The sequence below is a fragment of the Bacillus rossius genome, chromosome 5, assembly GCF_032445375.1.
Source record: "Bacillus rossius redtenbacheri isolate Brsri chromosome 5, Brsri_v3, whole genome shotgun sequence".
In the NCBI taxonomy this organism is placed as follows: domain Eukaryota; kingdom Metazoa; phylum Arthropoda; class Insecta; order Phasmatodea; family Bacillidae; genus Bacillus; species Bacillus rossius.
Window position 1 is genome coordinate 39,715,484 of NC_086333.1, and position 22,001 is coordinate 39,737,484.

General features: G+C 35.7%; 1 protein-coding gene across 1 annotated transcript in view; it reads left to right on the top strand.

The window, feature by feature from the left end:
* Positions 1-22,001, top strand: part of LOC134532240 (voltage-dependent T-type calcium channel subunit alpha-1G) — a 248,321-nt gene that overhangs the window by 37,323 nt on the left and 188,997 nt on the right. Inside the window, exons 2-3 of the mRNA XM_063368661.1 lie at positions 4,150-4,283; positions 10,299-10,396. Of these exons, the coding sequence (XP_063224731.1) occupies positions 4,150-4,283; positions 10,299-10,396 (232 nt within the window). The remainder of the gene's footprint in view (positions 1-4,149; positions 4,284-10,298; positions 10,397-22,001) is intronic.

Genomic DNA, 22,001 nt, shown 5'->3' on the forward strand with positions numbered 1-22,001 from the left:
ATGTCAATGTGCATCACCGAAGAAAATCTCACTCGAGTTCGTTAATGGGCCATATACGGACCAAAGGAGTAGAAATGGGAAAGGTTTTTTTTTTTTTAAAAAAAAAGGATAATTTCTGTAACTTCCATAATATGTACAATATCACATCCGTTTGAACGTAATATATTTTTTAGGAGAAATAACATATTTTGTGTGAATCAGTTTTTTATACGACCAACCATAACTGCACGGGGTTGAAAAAACAAGGGTTGGAGGGGAAAAAATCATATCTCCCTTCGTAGGCACACCATCGAATTCGTACAAATTTTTTTATCTAAAACTTTTTCTGAAACAATTTTTGGTAAGTCAAGGCATTTTTACAGGGTTCAAAAAATAAAGAGGTAAAATAAAAGTTTTTAAAAAGAAATCTTAATTTCCGTACCATGTAGACTATAAAATCAGTTCTGTTTTATTATCTACAACATTCGTCTGAAATAATTTTTTATACAAAAAACCATTACTACAAGGAGTGGAATAAACAGGGGTTGAATGACAAAAACATCAGTAACTCCCGTATTAGGCACACTTTCAAATCCGTTCAAATTGTTTGTAAACTTTGTAAATATTATCCAAACAATTGACTGAAATAATTTTTGATGCAACAAACCATTGCTGCAAGGAGTGGATAAAGAGGGGTATAATATGCAAATGAACTAATAATTCCCTTAGTAGACATAACATCAAATTCGTTCACATTGTTTGTAAATCTTATAATTTTTATCTAAAAACTTTTTATCTGAAACAATTTTTGATAATACAAACCATTACTGCAGGGAGTTGAAAAACCTGTGGTGGAAATAAGTAAATAAATATAACTTACCTACTATGTACTCTATGAAATTAATGTTTATTTATGTTTCATTTTTTTAATATTGCTGAAAACTTATGTAAAAATAAATTTTATTTTAGGAACCATTACTGCAAGGGGTGGAAATAACAAGAGTGGAAAGAAAAAATTTCATTATTTTTTAATTAATATATTATCAAATCCATTTTAATTTATTGTAAAACTCTTATACTTGATCTAAAATCTATGGCTGAAACCATGTTTTATGAAACAAACTATTTACGTAAAAACAGGTGGTGAAATTTAAAAATAAATAAAACTTTCTTAGTATTTAAATTTGTCATAATTTATTTTTAATCATCTTAATATTACCTTACATTTTTGTGCAAAACATATTTAAACGACCACGTATTAGTGCAAGGAATGAAAAATAATTTTGTAGGTCAAAAATAATTGCATATCTTACTTAGTATGCATAATATGAAATACGTTAAGGGCGTATGTCCCGTTACAGGTCATGATTTTAGATTTATATTAATCACTGATCAACTTTTAGACATTTTCAATCGTTTAATTTTCATGAAATGAAAAATATATATAGTTGCATACTTTTTGCATAATTAGCTGCCAAAGTTACATTTTTAACCTTTTTGGGTTGTACAAATAAGGAGAATTTAATTTATTGCAGAACTGAAACATTTTAGGATTAACTGCTATGCCACTGGCTACTTCAAGAAATGGTTTGCATTTCTTTCAGAAAATATTAATTAATTTTACCTGACATTTCAAAATTCTCAAAATTTGTATGATCTTGACAGCCAAGAAACATGAAATGAGTTTTTGTGATAGAAATGCAAACCATTTATTGAAGTAGCCAGTGGCATTGCAGTTAATCCTAAAAAGTTTCAGTTCTGCAATAAATTAAATTCTCGTTATTTGTACAACCCAAAAAGGTTAAAAATGTAACTTTGGCAGCTAATTATGCAAAAAGTATGCAACTATATATATTTTTCATTTCGTGAAAGTTAAACGATTTAAAATGTCTAAAAGTTGATCAGTGATTAATATAAATCTAAAATCATGACCTGGAACGGGTCATACACCCTTAAGACATTCAATGCTAGATGCCTTGAGTTAAAGACATTCAAAATATTTTCGCTGCATGGAATATGAGAAAATGTTGAATGTATTTTTTTTTTTTAATATTGGCGAAAATAAAGAATGTTTTGTACCTTAAGTTCTTTAAATATTCCAGGAGTTTATAGAGGTTTCTAAAATATTTCCAGAAGAAATAGGTACTTTGAAATCTACTAACTTCTGTAGGCTGTGCCAAAAAAAAATAAAAATATTTGTACTTTTCTCTCTGAAGAGATAAGCAATCGATAAAAGGCCATGGTTCATTTAAGATATTGAACAAAATTTAATTTTATAATTACTATGTGCACTAATTGTAACTAAAATCCGAGCTTTTTATTGAAACCTTAAGTATTGGCAGTACGTTACTCCCTATTGCAATCACTGCTATGGCCAGTGTCACCATTTTAATATCTTATCACTAAGTGACATGTGTTTTTTTAACAAACAAGAATTTCTCAATCATCTCAACCCATCAGGCAATCTCAATGCATTAAAATAAAATTTGGGATGATGTGTAACCAGCACCCTCCCAACTTATGCAGATTGCAATTTAAAGCACTCAGGAACAACACAAGTGAAATGAATCATCCTCAGATAACCAGCAGCTGGGAAAATGACGCACATTCATTGCACTTCTTTGATCTAACCGAATTATTTGTTCAATTTGAGCGACTGAAAATTCATTTTCTATTACAGTCAACAAATTTCAAAGTCAAAAATACCAATTTTTTGGTGTTTAACTCAGAAAATATTTTTTTTTCTAGCGTGCGTGAAAAATCTGTATATTGTGAATACGTCCAAAAAATAGTATAATAATGTAATATACTCAGATATATTGAAATAAATCAGTCTGTAAAATTTAAAATATCACTTATTCATCTCATCTGATACATCTTGAGTACCTACCCTTACTCTTTTCTAAAATTTATTTTGCTTCTTTTTTTTTTGAAATTAGCATTAACTTAAATATCAGTTTTTTATCATGGATTTTTAAAAGAATTGATTTCTGTTAGGAATATTTATTTAACTGAGCAATTATGGGAATGTTGCTAGTTTTCTGTATTTATTACTGTGCTGACTTCTTTCACATTAGTTGATTTTTAGGTAAAATTTTTTGTTATTGAAAAAAAAACATATAAAATTTACATCCATATGATCATTTATTTACTTATTTATTTAGTAATACATTTTTAGCAAATTATAAAACATGCATGGGTTTATTTTTGTGTTCGGAAAAAGATGCCAAAAACTGAGAACTAGATGAAGATATTTTAGAGTATTGCTCGTTCTAAAAGCTGAAATACCTAAAACTTTTTTCAAAATATGTAATTTGTTTTAAGCCCAAATTTTTCTGCATAGTTTTGTTAAAATCTAGTTTAATAGGTTTAAATATATCGCCTAACAAGATAAAAATTAAAACAAAAAGATTAATGCCTAGCTTTACGTGTAAAACGAACTTCTATTTTTAGATAGGCCTATGCGAATTATGTAACAAAACTGTTTGATGTTGAAACCAGGCTGTAAAATATATTTAATTTTACATATGGTATATTTGGTTTTCTTTGTTTTTCAAAAAATATATTTTCATGAATAATTTAATTATGTAAATTTTTTAAATCCCGACAGCAAAAACAATTTTATTTTTAATATTTAGCCATACATATATTTTCTATAAACGGGACATTAGTTGATGTGGATACTAAGAAACATGTTATTTTCTTGTGGTTAGCATAAATACGATTCTAGCAGTGCATTATTGAGTTATTTGTCTGTGTGACTTCTATTTTTTTAAGTATTAGGTGGATATAGGAACCGAATAAATTAGTATAGCTACCAAATTTTTAAGCCATAACAATTTTGTATAATTTAATTTTAAAATTTAGAATTTTATTTTAAATAAGCATATTAGTTATATATTTGTATCAAATACATATATGGATGCCACAAAAATAGTTTGAATAATTTTTTTAATGACTTGAACTGATATTATCAATAGATTTCCTGTTGTCTTTAAAAGTCTCTCATGTGTAATATCTACCGTAGGAAAGGAAAAACATTTGAATACTAAATGATAAAAATTGGTTGAGAGCTGTTGAAACCATAATGGTTTCTTCGGTTGCTATTGCTCTTCCTTGAAAATCTCAGCTGAGATCTGCCACAGAGATTGACGACGCACGTTGTTGCAGATATTCGACGACTTCATCTTCGCCTTCTTCGCCCTGGAGATGTCCGTGAAGATGATCGCGATGGGCGTCTACGGCAAGGGCACCTACCTGGCGGACTCCTGGAACCGCCTGGACTTCTTCATCGTCATGGCTGGGTGAGTCTTCTAACGGCGGTCCCTCTGACACGCAGTGCTCCTGCACTTGCACAGGACAGTGCAGCCACGTTTTAAATTTGCATTAAACAAAAATACTGTTGTTTCTTCTCAAAGAAATATTTTCAAAAAAAGACCTAACAAAATATATTGTAGTAGCAAAAAAATAATATTTTGTTTTCCAAGATGTAAACTACTAGCGACAGCAATATTTTGTAGTCTTCAAGACTACAAAATTAATTTCCTGGCTCCATAAATTATTTTTTAAGGTTTATATTCACAAAATATTTTGTAGTTACAGCATAACTTAGAAGTAGTCAAAACCAATTTAAAATTTGTAGGTTTTTTTTCTGAAAAAAAAAATATTTTTAATAATCTGCAACATTATTTTTTTTCCGAGTTGTCGGTAGCTGCTACACTTAAGTTAACTGTAGTTTTCCACCAAATAATTGCTTAAATTTTTTACTCTTATAATATATACTGTTCTTTAAATGAATCTAAGCTTATAGTATTTTTTCGCTTTTTTATATACAATATTTATACCAGCATCTGAGTTAGCCAAGAAGAAAATGGAAGCCCAGTTTTACTTTTAAAATTAATGAAGTTTGCTTGACTATTTTTTCCACATGAACATAAGTCAATGTTAATCAAGCACACATTAATAAGGAATCGGGTTTGGAATACTGTCTGTCCGTTCTGATTTCGAAAAAGAATTTTTTTCTTAATACATTCCAGAGGAATGTAGGAATGTTTCCTTGCTCCTTCCTTGATATCCCTAAGCTGTGTATCTGTAATTTTTTTTAACCGAGCGGTTTATAAAACAAATGTGTAAATGTACTTATGCTTTTTTTTAGAATAACTTGTAATCGTTATTGCATCTTATAATAACTATGTTATTACAAACATAAAAATGTGTATTTTTTTTAATTTAGTGAGAATTGTATAATTGAAGTTCATTCAAAACTATGTGTAGGATGACTTTGGGCACACGATTATCGAAGACTGTACCTCAAAAACAAACACATCACTGGAATTTAGGATAACGGGAAATTAGAGTGGGATAAAATATTGCTTACAAGCTGGCAAATGCACGCGAATGATCACTTAAATATTACATTCTAGGTATTAATTAATTATAAATGCAAATTTTTAAAATGAAAATAAAAGTAAAATGGTCTGAAAATCCTTTAATGTGGACAAGAAGATATTATAAATACAGTTGTTTTTTCATTCGTTTTTGTATTGTTGAACCAGGTTAAACAGCTAGACACGTTAAGTTACCATGCACGTGGAGCGCAGCAGGAATGCGGCGGCCGAGGCGAGAGCGCCCACGTTGCAGGGGAACTGTGTCAGAACCCCCTCGCTCCAACTACTTACTTCGCGACGCCACCCGCTGCCGTGTTCAGCTCTCGGAAGACTGAGCTCGCGCGACGAGGTGTCGCCACTTAGCTCCCGTCCCGTCGCGAAAGTGCGGGCGGCTCCTAACAGGCCGTGGTGGAGTGGGGAGGGGGTTTAAGGAGGGAACTGCAGGTTCTCGAGGGCAAGAAACTCGACGACAGGGCGTGGGAAGCGACAGTTGCGAAGGAAACGGTTGAGCGCGTCCGCCAGCTGTGTCGGATCGAGTCTTGGCATCTCCTGCACGTGTTGGCAAACCACTAATTGTGCCTCGTGGGTTCCTTCCCCACCCCCCTCCCTTTACAAGTCTCAAACACGATCCCAGGCAATTATAAGCAGCCGCTGCGCCGTTAGCTTCGTCTCACCGGTGATGAGAACATCCCACTACTGCGTGTCAACTCGTACATTGTCGACTACTTGATCCACTCACAAAATAAGTAATTTCTTTATTTTCCCAAGAAAAATAATGTACCATTTTACATAAAAAAGCATTATTAGTTAAAAGTGTTCTATTTATAGAAAAAAAATTATGCAACTGAGTTTAGTGATTCAAGTTGGTTTTCGATAAACAGTGCCGCAGTCACGATTTTTTTTTGTCATAGTCGTGGTTCTGTCGTGTCTTCCTCGGCCTGTCAAAATTCCAGTCGTGTTTCTTGTAATAATTTTCTTTCACGTCATCTCTAAAACACAATTTGCCAGTAATTGAATGATATTTACAAAGAGACGACATTTTTAAGTATTTTCATAACGTTTTGAGGGACGTCTGGATCTGAATCCCACATGTATTGTAACTAAGGTTTGAACAAACATACCAATTAATTTTCCTATTACAATTTTTTCTCTACGAAGTTGGCATATCTGTTGTATATTTAAAACTATAGTTTAGGTTTAATATATGCGTATGTTGCTTGTAAAATATATTAAATAATTTTGAAGTCATTACCAAAAATAATTTTAATCAATGTTTACTTTTGAATGTCTGCTTCAATATTATGCTATAAGATTTTCATTGAGTTTCCGGTAAAGTTTTTAGGTATAAATTATCTTTCATAAGTATTGGCAAAACTATAGCAGAAAACAGCTACAAAAATAAAGGGTAGAAATACATCAAATTTATAACTTTCTGAATACCAGTAAGGAGTCTGAAGTATAATGTTTCTCGCTGAACTCTGATGCTTATGTGGATCGGTCATAAATCTTTTCGACACATTATCCGGATGGACGTAGTGAAATATGCGGTATATGTTTAAGGAATAAGAGGGATCCGTTCACTGACTTAACAAACCGAACTTTTACCACAAAACATCTTTCCGAACACAACCGTCACAATCGCCTCGTTCCCTGGTTTAGACCATCCTTCCATTTAAATTCTCGAATCACTTTAATGGCAGCGTAACACAGTTTAATAAGTTCACTAACGTCACAAATTTAAAATATCGTTGTCTTTAGATTCCGAAGTTTTACTTTGTATCCGTTTTTTTATGTATCCTGGGAAAGCAAGGTATTTCTTAAAGCTAACGTCACATTTAACTATCTTAATGACTATTCAGATAAAAAAAACCTTAGCGAGTCTTTCAGTTTTCGCAAGAGATGTGTAATATATACCCTCAGTAATACGAAAAATGATGTGTTCCCATGTTGCAAAAACATTATTTTAAAAGTTGCTATCATATTTCTATATGATTATTCGAGTTTGTAAAATGTATTCCGAGATAGTGTTACTGCCATAAATTTTACTGTGGCACAGCAATACGCTTAGTACATCACTCGATGTTCACAAAAGATGCACGGGTGCATGTTGCCACATGTGGATCCGCCATATTGACGACTTCGGTTCTTGGAATCCTTTAATCACCTCCGACAGTTTTTTCGTGTTAAAACACCTGGACATTTTAGGACCAGAATGTCGTAAAACGCTTATAGAATATAAAATATGATGTCCAGTCTTTGTTTACAACAAGAATAACAACCAAAAATACTAAATATTTTTCTAAACGTTTTTACACATTTCATTTTTCCATTCTCGAGTGTGATGAACACCTGCAGTTTGGGTGTTCTTGCAATGTAGATAGCCTCTATAGGACTAATTACAGCATAAATGTTGTTGATCCATGCAAGGGGCCATGATTAGATGATGGTCTGGCCAATCAGATTTTGCTGAGTAGAAATTTAATATATCCAGTTATCAGGAATCTTCTCTTCGCACAGAGATTTAGTTGAACCATGTGCTATCGTAACAAAGTATTAAGTTATTGATTTTATTTGAGTTAAGAGCACGTCTCATGAAATAAATATGTGCCCGAATTTTGGTTTGCTATCGATTATTCGTTCGTACAGTCTCACTTATAATTACTGAGATCAAAAATTTAAAAAATCTTCTCACACAGAAAAAAAAGTACTTTTACAAAGGATTTGTTTACAATTAAGTTGCCAAGAAATAGTTTGTAATATAACAAGAAAGCTATTGTACCTTTGTACAACACATGGCTATGGATTTTTTGAATATATGAAATACATTTTTCGAGATAATACTGAAATTTCTTACGAAAATTTACGCCTAATATTATGTTTTAATTTATGTTTCATCTAAGCATAATTTTTAAGCCATGGGAAAGCTAATGGATTTAAAATAATTAAACTTTATTGTAACATGCTTATTATGTATGCAAATAACATTTGATAGCTATTCAGGGAACGATTTACAAATAACTTTTAACTATTGGAGGTAATGGGACAACGCAAAGCATAAATTTCTGGGTAAGAACCCGACATGGTGTTACTGCGAACACTTTTTGTAGTGCTGGAGTTGTTTTCATGTGAATGTACAAATTAACTTATTCAAATCATAAAAAAAAGAACCAAAATATTTTAAATTCAAGGGATGACGTTATTTCCGAAGAAAAATTTTATACCAAAGTGCATAGATCAGAAAAAATAATTTAATTTGTTATATTTTGCATTACTTAATAAATTAATATTCAAACATAAATGCTGGAAATTTTATTTTTATTGTTTTGAATGTATCTGTTCCAAACCAATTTATTAAAATATATTTTCTTAATATAAAAATTAATTTTAATTCAATGGTTTTTGTTCCATTTAACTTGCAGTTCACAGAGCAGCATTGAAAAAAAAAAAGTATATTTTGCATTTCTCATGTGTAGAGACCTGCAAAATTCGCGGTTTCGATAACCTTCAGGATGGACTGCACATACGCCTGTACACTCGGGCAAATAACGCAAGTTCATTGGCTGCCGACTTGTAAGTCGTCTCAGCTGGTTTGTCTGTGATTCGATCCTTCTTTGGTTGAGGGTTATATAACTGGTTGAGATTCGTCCAGATGAACAGTAAGCCAATAGCAAAAAAAAATAAATATAGTTTAAAAAACTAAAGAAACATGCTTTTAAAGATTATCAAACTAAAAAGATAAAAATTATTTTATAAATTTAATTTATGACAATAGTATATAAGCAATACTAGTATAAATGAGAAAAAAACTTGAGGCGCTTTGTGCCATATTTTTTGTATATTAAGCGCCCCATGCTTTTTTCTCATTTATACTAGTATTGCTTATATACTATTGTCATAAATTAAATTTTAAAATTATTTTTAACTTTTTAGTTTGATAATCTTTAAAAGCATGTTTCTTTAGTTTTTTAAACTATATTTATTTTTAACTTTTTAGTTTGATATTCTTTAAAAGCATGTTTTTTTTAGTTTTTTAAACTATATTTATGTATAATTATCATAGGGAAATGAGTTACCGACACTACCTATTACTATCTGAGATAACTATTTGAAGTTGCAACGTCACAAAGAAATAGTAAAGTCTCTCCGAATCATTTACAGTTAGATGTATGTATATAATCTTAGAATTTACCAGAAAAAAAAAAAACATTTTTTTTTTCGGCGTGGCCGGGAGTAGAACCCACGATCGCTGACAACGAAAGCTGACGTCTCAGAAGTCGCGCGCCTTAGACCGCTCGGCTAACGAACGTGATGAAATTGTCGGGACATTTTACAGTGATGAGCCACTCACTCTTAGTCGAAAGAGTTACAGACGGACAGAAAGAGTTACAGACGGACAGACAAACATACAGGTGAAGCTAATATAAAGCATGTAAAATTATCCAAGAGGTATGTGTTTTTTTGAATTCTAACCTATCAATGAATGAATTCGCGAATTTTGCAGGTCTCTACTCATGTGTAGAGACCCGTGAATCTCGCGGATTCATTTCGTGTTATGCTAAAATTCAAATATTTATACCTTAGTGCTGCTTCTGTAATTGGTTATCTGTTAATCTGGAGGACTGAAGGCCAATTAGAGACTCTCACTCATAGAAATGTCGAATCACAGGCCATCCAGTCTAGACGACTCACAAGTCAACAGCCAATGAACAGTTGGCATTTGCCCGAGTGTGTAGAGGATATTGGAGTCTATCCTGGAGGTCATTGAATCCGCGAAATTCACGGGTCTCTACTCAAGTGTAATGAGCAGTGCCGGAGAGTTTTGCCTGCAGACTTCCGTAGCGAAGCACGGACCTCACCCTTCAGTACAGAATGGCGACCTGGAACTGGACTTGGTTGTGAGACGCAGAGACGGAGGTGTGGTGATGTCCGCAGGGCGCTGGAGTACTGCATGCACGTGGAGAACATGAACCTCTCTGCGATCAGGACCATCCGCGTGCTGCGACCCCTGCGGGCCATCAACAGGATACCCAGTGAGTACCCGCCTTCATTCACCCTCGTCCTTCTTGTCCGTGGCTAGGACCTCGTGCCGCAGGACGAGACATCTCTGTGAATACATCACATGCACAAAATAAAAATTAAGATGGACACAAACTTCACATTTTTCAATCCAACGAGTTAACAAAACCAAATAAGACGTAAAAGTTGCGGATTATTTTCCCATATACCTACCTATAGTTGAAAATTTTGAAACTTTGGTCACTAAAAAAAAAAAAGGACCTTATGTATACAGTAATCTTGAAATATCATTTTATCACCATATTCTGACTAGTAGTTAGATAATTATAGATATACTTACATGTGTGATAAAGGCATTTATATATTTATGACTTTTTGAATAAGAAATTATTTCCGTCTCTTGTTAATACTTTACATTCCGTTCTACAAATTTAATCAATTTATTTTGGTCTTCGTGTACGAGAGGCAAGTAAATCATAAGATTAAAAAAACCATGATAGAAGTTGATCCGTCAACCTTAACTAGAATTCTCGTTTCATTTTTTTTAATTTAAAAAATATTTTGTAACGAGTATACACACGTCATTCGAGGGAGATTTTACCACGCCGTATTGAATTTTTATTTTTATCCAGTTTCCAGTACGTGCAAATCATTTAACTTTGCGACTCGATAATACACAGAAGTAAGCTCAGGCTCTTGCTGAAGTCAACATACTCTAAATTTGTTGCTGAATTTGCAGTCGGCGGCGTAAAATATTAATAATTTAGGTGTCGGTAGTTGCTTGCTGGAATTTTTGTAACAAAACCAGACGACAACACCATAAACAGCTGGTAAAGAGATCATTTATGCTTTTTCATGACCATTAAAAAAACATATATACTTACCTATGTATATTCGCGGGAGAAAAATGCCGCTAGGTGCACGAACCCTACAAGCGAGGGGAGCAGGAAGGGTGACACTGACTCGAGCATCATACACCTCTTCACCTCTATGCACCAGGCATGGAACTGGCGTGCAGTCTTCGCGTCGGTAACGAGTTTCTATGGGGCTTAGCCGCACCTATGTAATTTTATCATTTTTTTCCTATAGTACTTATAATAATGTTTAGCTAATTTTATAACACTACAATGCGTGAAAGTACGTGTTTTAATACCAAAATAAGTGAAAGTACCCGTTTTATATGTATTAGAGAAACGGATGGAATAATAAACCAATCTAAGGAACGAAATATATTTCAATTTTAAGCCAATAGTAATTTTTTTTAAACATTCCAAATTTCAATTGTTAAAGAAAATCATTGAAATATATTTCATACTATGATGTGATTTATATTGTTTTTGAGCCAAAATTGTTTCATAATATTATTTTTTGTTTCAAGCCATTATTAAAAAAAACTGTTTCCAGTTTTTTTTAAACTATAGACTTCACTATTTCTGTACATTCAGGTCTCCATAATGAAAATATATAGCTGAATAAACAAGCCCCTTTGAGTTATGTGGACTCGTTCATATTCTAGTAACAACCAGGCCCTTGCTTGGCTTCTAGCCCATCCGAAGCAACTAGGTAAATTAGGTCGGTGGATTGTAAAAATTGCTTCTCTCAAATTCAGCATCCAACATATTCGTGGTTCACAGAACATCGTGGCAGATACTCTTTCTCGAATGTTCGAGAATCCTTCCAACTCCGAGATTCAGGAAAACAATCCTATGGCCTGCCACGCATTGCTCACAGATTTTCCGCTAGCCTTTTCGGATTTACGATCCCACCAAAATTCGGACCCGCAACTGTCTGACATAATTGCGCAAATAAACTCAGGTTCACCCCCAAAATACCACAAACTATCTAAGGGAATTCTTTATCGAAGAACTCAGCAATGTAGGAATTTTAAAATAGCCTTACCTCAAAATCTCAGGGACATGATTTTTCAATATTATCACTCATCACCTTTGGGCGCACATTTAGGCATTTTCAAAACTATTGAAAACATCCGCAAGCATTTCATCTGGGACGGGATGCATAAAGACATAACCCAGAGGGTCAAATTATGCAAGTTGTGCAATTTGAGCAAACCTGCCCAGAAAACACAATTCGGATTTTTGAGTTCCGATGTGGCCGAAAGGCCCATGCAAAAACTTTTCATTGATTTTGTGGGACCCTTCCCAAGGTCAAAAGACGGAAATTCGATGCTTCTAGTATGCGTAGATGCATTCTCAAAATTTGTGTGGCTAATCCCTGTTAGAAGAGCCACGGCCGAAATCACCATTCGAGCCCTCCAAAATTATATTTTCAAAATATCCGGGGTACCTTCCATTATTGTTTCCGATAATGCCACAAACTTTAAATCGACTCAGTTCAAAAACATGTGTTTTTCACACGGGATTCAGCATGTGACCACGACTCCTTACTACCCCCAGCCTTCACATGCGGAGCGTTTCAACCGAAACCTCCGGTCTGCCTTAATAGCATTCCATGCGAACTCGCAGGATAGGTGGGATTCCAATCTCGTGTGGTTGCAAATGGCTTTCAACTCCGCCAGACATGAGAGTCACAAAACAACACCGTTTGAACTCATGTTTACATACCAGCCCAACACCCCACTCTCTACCCAATGGACGTTAAAAGAGTTACTGCCAGACGACCCCAGGAATATTAAGGAAGTCTGGAGTAGAGCTCGTAAAAACCTGAACTTGGCCCACGAGGCAAGCAGGCAAAAATATAACAAAAAACGCTATCCCAATCCCTACAGAGTAGGAGATTTAGTGTTGTGCAGAGCACAAACACTCAGCAAGGCGATCGACAAGAGGTCAGCCAAGCTTTCATATCGTTGGAATGGCCCCTGGCAGATCCAGCGATACCTCACGCCAGTCACGGTCGTTTTAGCCGACCCCAGCTCCGGCGAATATCGCGCGCGCGCACACATTTCTCAGTTGAAGAAAGTACACCCCAACTTAAAATGAGGGCACTCTTCACTGTGTTTCTTTATACAAGGAACAGCGTTCCTACTACGGCATGCCATACTCAACCAACGTGTTGATAAAAAAAAAAAAAAAACCTAGGTCATAATCATAAGTAAAATAAAAAATCCATGGTAGGCCTACTAGTTTATAAGAAATTTAAGTTAAGAAGTGTTACACTAAGTTGTCTAGTTTAAAGGGGCGCCCCTAATTCAATAAGTTATCTGTAAGTTTTAGCCTTTATTTAAACACGTAAGAATTGTTAGCCATTGTAAGTAGTTTACTACAGTAGATCCTGGTACAGGGTAAGTTTCTGGAACCCAGGTTTTTGGTGGCTCAAGTGGTCCACCCTGACTCCGTCTTTCAGGGGGGAAGTATGTGCCGTTAATTAGTAATTTCGACACGATATATTTTAAATTTTTATTATGATTTTAAATTTTTTTGTGTGGAAATTTTATTTGCTCTACTATAGTGTGATTTTACTTTGTTAGTCTGGTGTACTCCTCTGAGGTAAACTTTGTCTCAGTGCTCTGAAGCCCCTTTCCCATCGGCGTATCGGATATTTTGCTGGCCTAATCCCTGACTGGCAGACAGCTTACCATTTCCCCCGCCTTCAGTCACGCCTCAAGCCTGTAATATCATTTCTCTTCGAGACCCAAACTGCATAGACAAGCCTGTAGCTTGCAGGCGACCAGTTCTCAGAGACGAGCTGAGATTGGCCTTTTTCATCACGTATTAGTGTTAAGTTCGCTCCTCTGCAGGCACGACGGGACATAGATTCCCAGCAGCGTTGCATTTTACCCTCACCCCCCCCCCCTTCACAGTTCCAAGTAAGACCAATGATCGGTCGTAACCCCCTGGGCAACCGTGACCGTCCTCATGGTCTCCTCGCAAAAACGAGTGCGCCAAAACTGATCGCAAGCGCTACCTAGCGACCAAGTCGCGAACTTCTCCGCTAGCCTACCCTCTAGGGCGCCAGAGAGCAGCACCTGCTTTCCCTTGAGTTATATGGACGCCGTGGGCGAGTCGATTGTTTTCAACTCAGACCCCTCCGACAGAGTTCTCTACTGTCGCCTAGTGATGCCAACTTCAAAACTCCTGCCAGAGTTTTTTTTTTCGCCCGCATTCGGGCAAGTTCGGAATCTTTCGGCGGCCCAGACCCCCTCCACCTGTAAGAGCCGGCGCCCCTTTTTAATTACGAGACGCGGTTTGCCGCAACAAAGATCAGCGCGCGTCACGTTCGCAGACAGATTTCCGGCGAGCTCAGAAGACTCTGGGAGACTTCATCCGACCGCTAGCGACTATGTAATCGTCCTAAATAAGGGATGCTATCCCTCAACTAAATTCAAGTAGATTAGTCTGTCTGCATAGTGTTAGTATTTTTTTTTTGTTTTGAAATTTTCCCTTTTAATTTTTTTTTAACTATGAAGAAATCATCCGCGCCCAGCCGCGCAAATCGCGAGCTACGGACCATGGCTGACTCCGCGATGGCAGCTTGAAGGCAACTCCCCTGTTTTGTCAGGGGTTCGACCTCCCAGCGATGCACATATTCAGCTAGATTCGAGATCCAGCAACTACTGGTGGACGAATTGTCCACCAGTATGTTTTTCGGCAGTCCGAGATCCATCCATTAGAAGAAGCAGCTTTCTTCCATTCTACAGTTCGGCATTTTTAACTCCACACCTGGAAGACTCGGGTGATATGGTTTCTATTTCTATTCCCCAAATTTTTAAAGACAAACCAGCGATAAGTGACTATCCACTTAATCCACTGATATGGTAAACTAATCAGCGACAAATTTAATGTAGTAGAATATTGCAAGTTGTAATAATGTATCAATACAATGTACTCTGTTTTAAATAATCGCGGGCCGGCCCCTTTTCGTCTTTCTTTTGTTTTTTTTTAAATCTTTGAAACTTGTTAAAACCTTTTGTATGTAAAGTAATGGAAACAAGATAATTCATCAGGGCAAATAAAACAGGGAAACTATAGATCAAGTTAATCGTGTAGTTTTTATTTATTGATTTTAACGATCCACCAACTTCCTCCTTGCTTGTTACAGGAAGTTCCTAAATTTTGTTTGTTCCCCACCTTGTGCCGCCTCTGGTAAATCAATTTATTTAACTTTTTTTTTTATCCCGCAAGTTTCCAAGGCTCTTTTTAATTAATTCAAAATAATTCAATTTCGAGGCACGAGGGGTGTAACATAAACATGCAAGGAACATGAGAGTAGCAAAAGAGATCTATTACACATCATGGGAAGATCCTAACATATTAATCGATCGCCTGGGACTAGTGATGGCTTCACTTAGGGCAGGAAACGAAATAGTTACCATACTCAAATAACTGAGGGAAGCTGGATACATACAATAATGACTTGTTCTACTTTCCTGTGAATAAAATTGAAAAATTAATTTTATTTTGTATGTTAAAAGTGATTATTTTACTATACGAAATCTGATTACTAACTAAGAAAGAGTTCTCAAAATATAACTTCTAACTTAAAGGAGTAAAAATAATCACCAATGACTAACAAAAGGGAGAGTAATAATAAAAAAATCAGGGATCGGGGCAAGTTCGATCAAAATGAAATTTAATTTAGTTGGAGCTTTGGAGCAGTTAGAGCTTTGGAGCACTTGGTTATTTTTAATGAATCAACTTAATTTTGCTTCCGTCAAGGATCGAACCGTAGATAAAAATCTATCGAATCATTCTTTACATTACTGAGTAATTTTTTTGATGATTTATTGGATTTTTTTCCGAATTTGTAGATCAAATATTACGAATTTACAATATGACAGTCATATAGGTTTACCGGAGGCTGGTAGATAAGACATTTAAACCGCTATTAGAGTTTTGAACATGATTTTTTTTAAATATTTGGTTTTTACCTGGAATATAATTTTTTTCCTCAGTGAAGGATCGAACCAAGGCTATCGAATCAGCCAGTGAATAAATTGCTAGAATTTTTGATGATTTTTTGAATATTTTACGAATTTATTGCTTAATCATTACAGATATTTAAGATGGTGAAGTAATTTTTGACGAAGAAGTAATTCTTTTACATTAAAATAAAATAATAAGAACGGAATTTCAATATGATGGATGAAATTAATTTTTTATAAATTTAAAAATTTTTCCTGTTAAAATCGGATTATATTTAAGAATTTTCAAGATGGCGACCGCAACGAAAAGTGCAACGATGGCGCCTGAGGTCAAGGTCATGATATCAGCGGCTTAGAGCGGCTTGCGTTTATAAGTCTTAAGCTTCTTTTAGAAATTTTCAAGTTGTTGACATTTTTCAAAAATAAAACGAGAATTTTTCCCTCAAAACGGAATTTTTTTTTCCTCATAATAAACAATAGGGATTTTTAGTCATATTTGAGGAATTTTGAGGTAATTTGACTCCAAAAATGGCCGCCATGACGTCACAATCCAATATGATGGCTGAAATCTCCGACACCTTCTTTAGAACCCTGTGTCAGGTCCGCCATTTACATACTACTATTATGTTAATATTCGAATATCAGGTTGAATTGATATCTACCAGTAAAGGTGATAAAATTAGTATATTTTATAAGATATTTGCGTGAATATAAAAGGGTGTATTATGTGAGTGATAATTTATTAATTTTACTAACTAAAAGACCTAGTGGCTATAGGATTTATCTATTGAAGTAAATAGTAAAAGTAAACGTTTTAATTTTAGACATGACCCGAGTCAAGTTTAGCAGACATTTGTTATTCCAGTATAAACTTTATGGGAGAGAAGTTGAACTAATAACACCGTGGATACTAACAATTATAATATAAACTTTTATATTCAGAAATATTACTTTATTCATGACATAAAATATTAATTTACTTATACATAAAAGGTGGTTTGCATTGGCTAAGAAAACGTTTGCTAGTGAAACTTCTTATCATGTTTAACACATGTTTTGTTTTTTTTCCCCGGCGTTTGTTGGAATAAACATTCTTCGCGAAGAAAGAGGTTTTGCTTGCCTTGGACAATGTCGAAGCCAGGCCGGCTCCGAAGACACCAGAGGACCGGGTGGGTTTGACCTTATGCATCGCCCCAAGGGCAGGATGAAGTTACCTCGGGGCGAAAGTTGATATTAGGGGAGTGGGGGAAACGGGAACGTAGGTCTGGCGTTGGTTCGGGGTTCCGGCCCATACATCACGTCCGATAGACCGCCGGCGATCCATCTCCAAAGATAAACAGTGACCGAGGATCAATCTTGCATCGCGGGCACTAGCGTGAGCTGCAGATCCGTGCGGGGCCGCGACTACTCATTGGCTACCCCTTCCCTTCCTCCTGCACACCTCATTGCCTTCTTCATTCCCTCCCTTCTCTGATGCGCTTGCTACCACGCCTGAGCAACGCCTGTATTATACACTACTCCCCAGTGGCGGATCCAGGATTTTGGTTTGGGAGGGGCTTGACCCAGCTGAGGCTACGCTTTATCAAGCCAAACACTAAAACAATAGTGGACCCAGATGCTTTTGGAGGGGGCTTGAGCCCCTTAGCCCCCCCACTGGATCCGCTACTGCAGTACTCCCCCCCCCCCCCCCCGAGCACAACTGGAACCATGTGTGAGCCAAGAGAGGCCCGATCCCCCCCCCCCTTCACCTGGTATTAAGAAGCCCCTCGCTGAGGTGGCCCGCTTACGCTTGCAAATTTGTGACTGCGAAACGGGGGTTGATAAACTTAAACGTCAAAACTATGTTAACACAGGTATAGAAAAACTTTCTGCATACTTTAAAAATGTTTTCTGCTTGTCGCGTGCGTATGGGCCAAAACATGGGTGGTGTGGGCACCCCATCCAGACATGAGTTGTGTCGGTTAAAATCCGCGCGCGAAACTCTCCATCATATTTGCGGCGAGCTGCGGATCCGGCCCTGGGTCAACCCCGCGACTGCCAAGGCAGCCGACCGACGGCCCGGTTTAAATTATGTACGAACAATCAAGCCAGCGCCGCGCGTTGGAAGGCCCACTGACACTCATCACAAGCTTAGCTTCAGTTGTGTATCCCCGCTGCGGCGGTTACCGTGACTCCCAGCGCGCGCGCACACACACACTCACACACACACGCACACACACACACACATACATATATATATATATGTATATATATATATATACGCACATACATATAGCGTATATATATATATATATATATATATATATATATATATATACGCACATACATATAGCGTACATTAAAATACTGCCTAAATATTGACGCTAACATTGTTTTAACAATATAGGATTGAACATACTGCATAGCATTATTTATAATTTGTGATGAATGTATAACAAGCACAAAAAAAATCTTTTAAAGAGGCTGTATTGTTTAAAAAAAGTGTTAATGAATTTTTAAACGATGTACTACTTCCCGTTATTTGAATTAAAATATCTAAGCTGATATTCCTCAGCTTTCAAGATTAGTATTTTGAGACAACTTTCATGATTTGCCCATATGTTTTACAGCTTTTATCTGAATTTCTCTTAAACGTCTGACTACCATACTAACCAAAATATATATTTTTTTCTTTTCTAACTTAGTTACATGACATTTAAGATAAATACAAACTGATAGCTGCTCGTCGGCGCAAGTTGTGGCAAAGAATGTGGAAATGCTCAACGAATCTCACGTTGTTACAAAAATTATTTGAATGTTGAGTTAAAAACTTTCCCACAATTGTATGATTTATATTTTCCTTCATCATGCCAACCGTTCGTTGTCGTAATTTCAATTTTTTTCTTCTAATTATTGTAGTTCCCTTCTTATTATTTTTGTATTGGCTTTCACTATATTTGCTATTCGTTTTACAATTATGATTGTTTATGTTGTAGTATTGCAGTTTCCTTCTTTTTTATAGTAGTATTCTGTTTTACAAGATAATCATAAAAATGGGCGCGTGATCTACTTAAACACAATTCAAAAATACATTCGAGCAATAAAACTAATAATTAATAAAATGAAGTTTTAAGTTTGCATTGAAGGTCCACAATTCGAACAAAAATGGCAATAAAACCAGCAAAAATTCTTACAACTATTCTGACCCTCTATTTTATTCCTTATTCTTCCTCATTTAGCTCCCCATAACTTAAATTTGAACTTTTTGTTACGCTATAATGAGTCATCGCTTATATGTATTCTACCAACTGTAAAGAAGTGTCGTCCAATAACTACTTGTATTTTTAATCCCACTAATGAATTGTCTTCTACCTGGAAACTCAAATATTTGTTTGCTTTACATTTAAATGAGTTCCAAGGCATTGATAGTTAATCTTCTTTGCGAAATCCTAACCGGTAATTTCTGAGAAAAATATATCACCATTTCCGTGGTCTTTTGTAAGAACTGTACGCTACTTTTCTTGGAATTGTATACGATCTTTAGATGTAATAATTTAAGCATTTTCTTTGTTTCGGCTATAAAAGTACGCTGTATAGCTTACTATAAGAAAAAGGAGAATTTTTGTGCATTTTTTAAGGTTGAGTATATTTTACCTGAATTTCATTGAAAAATCAAATCCAACTAAATTTTTTAATTATATATTCTTTTTTGCAATAAACTATGTTAATAATGCTTGTTACGTATTATGTTTGCAGGATCTTAAGGGATTATCTTTGAAATATTTGTGCAATGGGAGTGCATGACTTGATGTAAGCTTTTGGACATACGCCATTGCTTAGCAATGGCGTAAGTCCAAAAGCTTACATAAAATCTTAAGGGATATCTTATTTTAATTTTAAAAATGTAACAACTCTCTTATTAAAGGCAAAATGTAATGAACTAAAATATAGTTAGTGGTGGATAAATTATATTAAAGCGATACTATCATTTAAAACAAAGAGGGATAAGCAATACTTACAAATACGTTCTCACCGAGAAAATAATAAACATTAAATGGAACTTATATTTGACCAGATATAAAAAAAATACTAATATGTCTCATAATCTAGTATTTCAGATATTTCTTCAACCACGCATACATACTACGCAAGTAAGCTTTTTAATGAAACGACCTGACCTGTTTTTACACAAATTACATGGTCAGAAAAAAAATTCCACTTAGATTTTGTGTCGAAATTGAAGACAAAAGGATATATTCTACAGTTTGAATTACTGAAACTATTCACGAATGCTCTATTACTCTATTACATTAACAATTTTAAGATTCATACACACTGATTCACACATTATATATATATATGATTCCTGCAGTGGAAAAGATTAATTTAATGTATTTTTGTACATATGCATTTTTTGGGTACACAGTTTGTCAGATAAACCTCAATAACAAACGAAAATTATGAAAACGAATATAAAACAGAGGTTTTATAGTTTCCTCTAGCTGTTTGTTGGTACCTGATGACGGGAAAAGATCTCAGTTCCCGAAACGTAGCAACTTTTTTATCTTAGGTAGTCTAATGCATTCATCTGGGCTGTCATCATTGCAGTGTCCCGATTATATATTTATATAATCACATCGCAGGGTTCAACGAGCTTCTCTGTTTTGTTGTGTTGTTTTCAAGATTATGTCTTTAGTATCATCGTTGGGTTCATCTGTTTTTCGCTGTGTTGACGAAGGTTGGTTTTTTATATTTATATACTGTTATTGTTACAATTGTCTCTTCTTTGTCATCCCACTGTGTTCTTCTGTGCTGTGAAATTGTTTCTTACTCATTCCTTCCACGGAATTACGTGTACAATCTATGCATAGCAGTTTTGACATCAGCTGAATTTGGCTAGTTTTCTGTGTGTTTGCGTATTCATATATTTAGTATTTTATTGAAGTTTATCTATGACGTACAGTATAGCCAGCTGTAGCGTATTAAAAAAATCATTACAATTGTAGACAGCCATACTTATGCAGAGCTTAGTGAAAATATTTGAGCTCGTGTGAAAATGAGAAATGGATGTGGCGAGTATGATTGTTAGTACCAATGAATAATTGGTAGTAGCTTGTAGATAGTATCTAGTAACTGACTGCGGGAAATTATAGTATATTGTGATTTAAGTCGCGATGAAATGACGTATCAATTTCTCTATGTCTATTGTGAGCTCGTGTTGGTGGATTCAGTACAAGCCATGAAATTCAGCGGGTTAAACCATTGTAGCATTCTTATCAATGAATGCCGTGCCACCACTGCGTCCGCTCAGACGGCATTGACAATTGATTCCGTGCTGCTGTTTCCTCTTGCCCCATGTACCGGGCTGGACCGGGATTCCTCTCGGTCCTGGTTTAATACCCTTGGAGTTCGGAGCCCGCTCATCTCCTGCAGCCTGTGTCCTCTCTGCGGGAGCCGGGATCTCTCTTCTCCTGCGGGATTGTCTCCTGGCCGCTTTCTCCCGCCCGTTCGACACCTCGTCGACAGCACCGAGTGGTACTTGCGGAACTTAATTACGTCGACGCTTCTGCCTCCCTCTGACGGCTCTCTGGTGTATTGTAGAGGATTCTCTCCTGCCGGAGCACCTGCGGCCAAGCTGATAAAAACCCCTTCCCCCCTCTTTCTTCGTTAACGAAAACCCAGAGGCAGAAAATACCTATCACGCCTTTCGCATCGACAAGGGGCCCCTCTGCTGGCTTTGCGTTGTCCAGATTATCTGTATCGTATCTTCGTGGTGTTGGTTTTTTTCTTTTTGTCACTGC